The following is a 7,500-nucleotide window of genomic DNA, read 5'->3' on the forward strand; positions in this document are numbered from 1 at the left end:
GGTCTCTGCTGACAGAGCGAAGCGGACCTCGTCAGGAGTCACGGAGTCAGTCACGTTCAACTCCTCCAGGGTGAGGTTCACCGCTGATGCTGATCCCAAGTTCTTCCAGTACAAGTTGGTCTGAGGAACACAGGAAATTTTCACATGAAAAATGTATCCCACTTCACAACCTTCACATTATTTACGTTATGTTTTGTTATTATTTATATTAATTGGATTTCACGAAATATTAGACTAAACCTTTAACGGGATTTTTTGTTAAAATATACTATAGTAACACCATGAAACCAAATTGTAGAATTTTTTGTGGAAAAACCGCGAAGCACAAAGACAACAGTCATATTAAGATCTGAAAGAAGAATAAAACGGCACACTGTCACGAAGAATGGAAGGAGCAGACAGAAAGGCGGATCTAGTTACTTGGAAAGCGCCTTGGAGATTCACCGACCGAACAAGATCTAGACACGGCGACTTAGCAGAGTTCTTACCGAGCAGGGCGAGTGGAAAGACAGGCCGTCGGTGCAGACGTAGGCCGTGTAGGTGAGGTTCTCCTTCGCCGGCCACCTGAGGAGCGGGGTCGGTCAGGTGAGTCATAGAATGAGGAATGTTCGTGCGCTGTGCTAGGAATGTCGGATGTACAAGTGGGGCAAAGAAATAGAAAAATATTCAGTAGATACGATGGAGTAAAAACCGATATATAGCTTTGATTACCTCTGCCACGGAGGTTATGTTTTTGATAGTGTTGGTTAGTTTGTTTTGGTGGCGATCCGGCCCAGGATCCTGTGCCGGATGACTCAAAAACTTATTGAGAGATCCTTCGTGTGAATACTTCTATTGCTTCTAATTATTAATGGAGACAAGTAGAGTTCAAGAAAACGGCCTTTGCAAAGAGATGAAGGCATAAGCAACGCTCGTGTGACAAGGTCAAAGGATCTGAGAGAAAGAATACATTCTCAATATCTGAAGGACAGTTTCACTTCTGAATCGCCACGATAACGTCATGACACCAGACAGACGCCCCGCCCTCCGCGCTACCTGAGTTCGTAGCGGCGAGTCCCCGCGTGGTAGACGACGGCCGGCAGGAGCGGCGCGGGCGGCGGGGCGGCGGGGACGCGCACCGCCGCCGTCTGGAGGCCGACGCCGGCGCGGTTCGCGGCGACGATTTCCATTCTGAAGGAGGAAGAGCAACTTGTAGGAGCCAGGGTGTAAAAAGATACTGTGGAACGAAAGAGGAAGGCCAGGCGGAAGGAGAATATACAGGAAAACACACACTGTAACCAAGCTGTATCTTATTACTGAAATATGTATGCTAATACTAATCTATGTATCTTTTATATTCTGCATGATCTGCAAAATCTTATATATCACATCTGTATCTTCAGACAGACACATACACATACACATCCACCCACCCACACACACACGCATATATATGTGTGAGTATGTGTGTGTCCGTGCGTGTGTTTGTGTGTGCATATATATATATATATATATATATATATATATATATATATATATATATATATATATATATGTATATATGTATATATGTATATATGTATATATGTATATATGTATATATGTATGTATGTATGTATGTATGTATGTATGCATGTATGCTTGTGTGTGTATGTGTTTATATATATATATATATATATATATATATATATATATACATACATATATATATATTTATATATATATTTATATATATATATATATATAGATATGTGTGTGTGTGTGTGTGTGTGTGTACATATATATATATATATATATATATATATATATATATATATATATATATATATATATATATATATATAACACTTTTCATATACACTACAAGCACTAGGACATACATTTCCCTTTTATATTCTATTGGCCTTATTGATTATGCAATCAAATACAAGCTGGACGTGAAGAGTTGGTACGTATTATCAGTAGATATCATAATTATGATCATAGTTCCTCAATCTTACCTTTTCCCTTATCATTCGTTTGTGCGCTGAATTAGGTAGTTCCAGCTGACCTGCTGAGAATCCTCCTCAAATAAGAGATGTGTTTTATAAAGAGTTAATGCTAAAATGAAACACTGCCACGATGTATAATTCTTGCTCTGTTTATATTGCTGAAGTTTTTCAATCTGCCTTTGTTAATGGGTGTTTGTAATTTACTTTTATTCTTCTTATTACTTACTATTTACATTTGCAGCCTCTCGAAATTTTGATAATTCCGCTTTTTTATTCCCAGCAGAGACCCTTCTTATCCAAGGTTTTATTTAGGATCGATTGTAGCTTTTAATTATTTCTATTATTGTCATCTCGGGTTTCAATGATTTTTTTTAAATTTTTATTTCAGCAATTCTGGTGATTTAAGTGACCATGTTTACGTCTATTCAATTAATCATCATATGTGCTTTGATAATTTCTTCATTTTTTCTCTCCAGATGAAAGAAAAAAAACGGTTTTGTTGATTCTATAGATCCTACCAACCTTCTAACTTTTAATTATCTGTTAAGGTCGAAAACTTGGTGCAAAAATCCAGTTCATTTATTTAATATCACACGGGTTTCTGAACTGATCAGAGATGTTCACACGAATGCCACTTTATCCTTCACGGCCCCTCCAACTGAAGGTGTGTACGCTTCAATTTTCTATGTTCTACCAATTAGCCGTTTCTTTACTGTCAACCGTTTTCTTTTTTAAGGGACTCAAACCCACCTGTAACTTGAATCGATGTTAAGGTCCTCAATCTTGACAAATGTTCCGGATTCTGTGAGATTTTTCACTGTGTTGTTCCTGAAATGACATGGAAGTATTGTTTTTTTATTCTTCTTTGAGAGAGAGAGAGAGAGAGAGAGAGAGAGAGAGAGAGAGAGAGAAAAAGAGGGGGAGAGAGGGAGAGAGAGAGAGAGAGAGAGAGAGAGAGAGAGAGAGAGATGCGACAACAAAGAATATTCTCTATATTCCTAAACAGTTTCCGCATTGATAGTACTGTATACGGAGTCTTGACTCTTCACAACACACTTTAGAGAGCGAGCGACTCCGAAGCGGCCACTCCACAAGATGAAGCCGAAACCAACTACGCTACGCCAACCAAGGTCTATATAAGTACTTATATAGACCTTGACGCCAACTACGCCTTACGTTCGGTCCGTGACGAGGACGCGGTACTCGAGGCCGGGTCCGTTGTGCAGCAGCGCGGGGACGGGGCGCCACTGCAGCGCGACCGCCCGCCGCCCGGAGTCGGCGTCGCTCTCAACCTCGAAGGTCCCCACGCCCACGGCTGGGGCAACCTCGGGCGCTGTGGGTGTCAAGAAGGTTGGGTCACAGCGGACGTCTTTTTAAAAGTGTTGATGTCATAAAGCTTGCATGATTTATAGCAGATATGTGATGAAAGATGTTGAATATGAAATATTGTTGATTCGATTATATGATAGTGGAAGATGTGTTACTGCCAGAGCCTTTTTTTTATATATGAAATAGAATGTCTTCCTGTTGAAGTGTTACTCAGGTTCCGTTACCTCCTTGCGGCGTGACAGCCTCGGAAGCCTCAGATGACCACCATTTGTCGTCATCTTCGTCGTCGGACGGCGGTCGCGCCCCCGAGCGGAGTCTGACGCGCACCTCGTAGTCCACCCCGCCGTGCAGTGCCTCGAGGCGCACCGTCGCGGTTTTGTCGGTATAATATCCCGCCTCACTCTGGAAGCGGACACGCGTCACAGAGTGGCTCGGCGCGATTGGGAAGAAGGACGAAAGAAAAGAAGGAAATAATAGTGGAAGGGAAAGGAAAGATGGCGGAGGAAGCGAGTCAAAGAGCAAAGGGAAAGAAAGGAATAGATGGAGGGGAGAGCAAAAGGAAGGTAAATTGGATATAGAAAAAAACACGTTATGAAATATGGCTGTTGCTTTCATCTATACGCATCAGAGATAATATTCAGTGACACTGTTACTGCATTTTCATTATTATTATCACTATATTCCCTTCATTAGCTGTATCACATAGAAAGTTTCTTATGATGCCATATTAGATAAGGGAAATAACATTGATCCTCTCAATTTAAAGGGCATATGTGAAGTAATTATCGTGCATTGTTTTTTCTTTGAATATTGTTCAATAATGTATGCTTAGCCTATTCATGCAAAAAAAGGAAAAAAAAATCGAAGAGACCCTCTGGTATCCCCCTAAATCCCATAGCAACGCCCTTAGAAACGATGCAAAACTCGGCGGTCTTCGGCAAGCCCCGGTTGTGACGTCATTCCCAGAAACAGGGAGAATCTTGTTGAATAGCGTGATACACACAGTGCACCGCGAGTCGAGGATATCTCGGAATTGTTTCAAGCTATTAAAGTTTGTAACAAAGGATGCCGCGGCGTTGTGTAGCAATTCATTGTTCCCATTCATGTCACCAGCTATTTGAATGGCCAAAAGACCGCGACAGAGCAAGGAACTGGACACGTTTTGTGCATGCCAAGCGGAGCAACTTTCAGCCTGTGCCAACCAGCGTACTTTGCCTGAAACACTTCGAGCCCAATTGCTTTGCGAACAGAATGGCTTACGACTTGGGATTTGCAAAACGGTAGGCAATTTACAATTTTTGTCAAGATCACAACAGCGAAAACAAACTCTGAAAGAGCGCTTTTGCTTGGCGGCGAAACAAACAAAACAGGAATAGGAACATGCTCTTTTTTACTTTCTCGAGAACGCTATCAGCTGATGTCTGATCCAGTATGGATTGATGTACATGGCGATGTACAGTTGTATTACTACACAGAGATAGGGTAGGTACACCCCAAAAAGCGCAACACAAATAAATACCGATGCCCCTCCACTCGCGAATGGACGTAGGCCTGCGCCACGTGTGCAGACAAGAGATTTTATACCATACAGAAGCGGGATCACACGTTCGACTATAAAAAAAAATAATTTAGAAAATTACCATTCATTCAATCTCTTCGGGTCTCGACGCCACTCCATGTCTGGCTGGTTGGGCACAACTTCCACGACAACTGCAGCGTCGGGCTCGTGCATGTTCCAGCCAACAACCATTAACCCTTGATATTCCTCTTCCTCCAACTCTTCGAAGACATAGGCACCCTCTGAAGAAGTACTAATGTCCTCGTCGGAATAATCGGATGAAACTTCACTGATTTCACTGCCCTTGTAGTGAGTCCGCCATGTATTGAATGCAGAGAATGTTGTGATCGTGTTCTGAAATTGACGTCACATCCGGGTTCCGGATTTTCGCGGGAAAAGATAACGACCGGAAAATCGAAATAAATCAATTTCCTTTCTTCCTCATATTAGAGAGATGGCTTGCGAGCTATTTCTCCAAATATTAAAATTTTTCAGTTGTTACTTCACATAAGCCCTTTAACCCCCATATGTATGATTTGCTTTTTTCTCAATATGTTCTCCATCATGTATCTAATCTATAAATTATGTATGCACGTATAAACCATTGATCCCACTTTTACATCACACACTGGGTGGTTAGGATAACCCCTTATCACATTAAATTTACTTATGAATATAACAATCATATCAATACAACACAAGCTAACCATCCAGTCAAAGGCACCAAAAACGCTGACATTTTTAGGCCTGTAGTCCACGCTGTAAAAAAGACCGGGCTCGAAATTGAGAAAGAATTTTGGCGTCTCCCATCGGACTTCGAGCTCCTGGTATGACTCTGTCGTGCTTATGCTCAGCTTCTCGGCGGGACCAGGGATGACTGAAAAAGAAACAGAGTTGTTTCCCTTTTGTATTTTTCACACGGAAAATCGAGTGCGTATTGAGTTTCCCGATGATTTTTACGGTGTTCGCAGGTTCGTTCAGAAACGTATCATTAAAGTTCAGGTGTTTTGATCATAAGACCAAGGATGAGAAAACCAGGAAAATTGATTACACGAAAAACAAAAATATCTTTAAGAATTGGAACTCCCATTTAAGTGATGAGTATAATTTGATTTCCAGGAGTAATCCTCCACTGGGACACATATCGAGGTGATGAATAATCTTTCTCATAATTAATCAAACCCACCAACTTGGAAGACGGAACCAACCGATTGAAAAATGGTCGAATGTTGCATTTCGTTCGCTGGTGCCGGTCGAAAGTTCAATCATAACTTCGGGCGAAGTGAAGTCATATTCTGGGGCTTTCCAGTGGCAACACACCCCGGGGCAAGAGTCGCACCAATCTTCGTAGCACGTACAGGGTCTGCGAAAGCATTTATATTTTACGATTCGACTGAGGAATTGGCGTTCTATATAGTTTGACAGCAAATGTCTTCTTTTCGTTGATGTTTGCTGTACCCTTTCACAAATGAGACATTCGTACAATGGAAACGCAAAAATCAACTCACTGTTTGACATGCCAGAAATGTAGCCAGTTGTATAGATACATGGTGTAACTGGAGACAGAAGGAACCTTCGGTATCTCCCACATACACTGTAAGCTTTCGCTATTCACTGATGCACATGACAGGTTCTCCACGACAGTATCTGGTAAAGAGACGACGATCAGTTTCCTGTACCAGGCACTGAAAACATTTACTGAACTGATGGCGTGTAAAAAAAAAAAAAAAAAAAAAAAAGTGGGTGGCTGATTTTGAAGTGAAAGGTTACCGATGCTTGTGTGATGAAGTATTAGCAATGAATGAATCTTTAAATGAGTAACTGACGAGTCTGTAATTCCATATAGTTGTGTGAATGACGTATGAATATACGTAAACAAAATTTTAGAAGACTATTTAGTCTGAAAGATGTTACGACGAAATCTATTTGGATACCAACACGAGACCAGAATATCTACATATACTTTTCTTTTTCGAAAAAAAAGATAATTCGATTTGGAAGTTGAAGCGGTTACTTAGCATAGTTCAGATACCAAAAAATAAGTATAAAAAGGAATAGCCAGGATACTAAAAGAATCCGTGGTAACAATAAACAGGGAAATGATACGTAGAATGAGGAGGAAAGTGCGGATTCATGAGGGATTTACTATTTATTTTGTAATCCATGTTGGATGATAAAAGGGATTTATGTCTGGACGATATAAACCGTATTGCTAATGCCCTTGGGTCAACAGCATCTGCCGTATCTATATTCGTCTATATCCTTTTATACAAATCAGTTTTCAAATAGATAAAACAAACGGATTGGAATGAAGGAACCATCATGTTTGGAATGTTCATGATATTACGAATCAGAATAAGCTGATAAAGACAAAATGACTGATACGGCGAAAAAGTAGAATTAATTCTGCATGTGCATTTATGTGTATGGTGAATGGCATGATGAATTATGTGGTTGTGAATGATATGGTGAAGGTATATCTCGCCAAGATATGAACAAAAAAGATTTGATGAAAAACCAAGACAACTCAATACCTTCAGTGTCTCTTCCTCCCTTACTGGAGTCTTGTCGGACTGACGAGGTGACTTGCGAGACCAGCATGAGCAGGACTCCGAATTTCCGGCCATTATCGAGGCAGAAGGA

The 7,500-nt window shown here is 40.9% G+C and overlaps 1 protein-coding gene across 3 annotated transcripts in view; it reads right to left on the minus strand.

Moving 5' to 3' along the window:
• Window positions 1–7,500, minus strand: part of LOC113821358 (uncharacterized) — a 24,471-nt gene that overhangs the window by 6,684 nt on the left and 10,287 nt on the right. For 2 of the 3 annotated variants that reach the window (XM_070143915.1, XM_070143914.1), the window contains exons 2-11: window positions 7,392–7,500; window positions 6,366–6,504; window positions 6,066–6,220; window positions 5,565–5,734; window positions 3,524–3,701; window positions 3,147–3,303; window positions 2,721–2,798; window positions 1,036–1,170; window positions 489–564; window positions 1–120 (exon numbers count right to left, since the gene is read on the minus strand). The exon at window positions 1–120 is cut by the window's left edge and continues 95 nt beyond it; the exon at window positions 7,392–7,500 is cut by the window's right edge and continues 262 nt beyond it. In XM_070143915.1, coding sequence (XP_070000016.1) covers window positions 1–120; window positions 489–564; window positions 1,036–1,170; window positions 2,721–2,798; window positions 3,147–3,303; window positions 3,524–3,701; window positions 5,565–5,734; window positions 6,066–6,220; window positions 6,366–6,504; window positions 7,392–7,500 — 1,317 coding nt within the window. Of the gene's footprint in view, window positions 121–488; window positions 565–1,035; window positions 1,171–2,720; window positions 2,799–3,146; window positions 3,304–3,523; window positions 3,702–4,939; window positions 5,063–5,564; window positions 5,735–6,065; window positions 6,221–6,365; window positions 6,505–7,391 lie in introns of those variants that run through there. The other variant, XM_070143916.1, reaches the window with a different exon arrangement.

The sequence above is a fragment of the Penaeus vannamei genome, chromosome 31, assembly GCF_042767895.1.
Source record: "Penaeus vannamei isolate JL-2024 chromosome 31, ASM4276789v1, whole genome shotgun sequence".
Taxonomy (NCBI): Eukaryota; Metazoa; Arthropoda; class Malacostraca; order Decapoda; family Penaeidae; genus Penaeus; species Penaeus vannamei.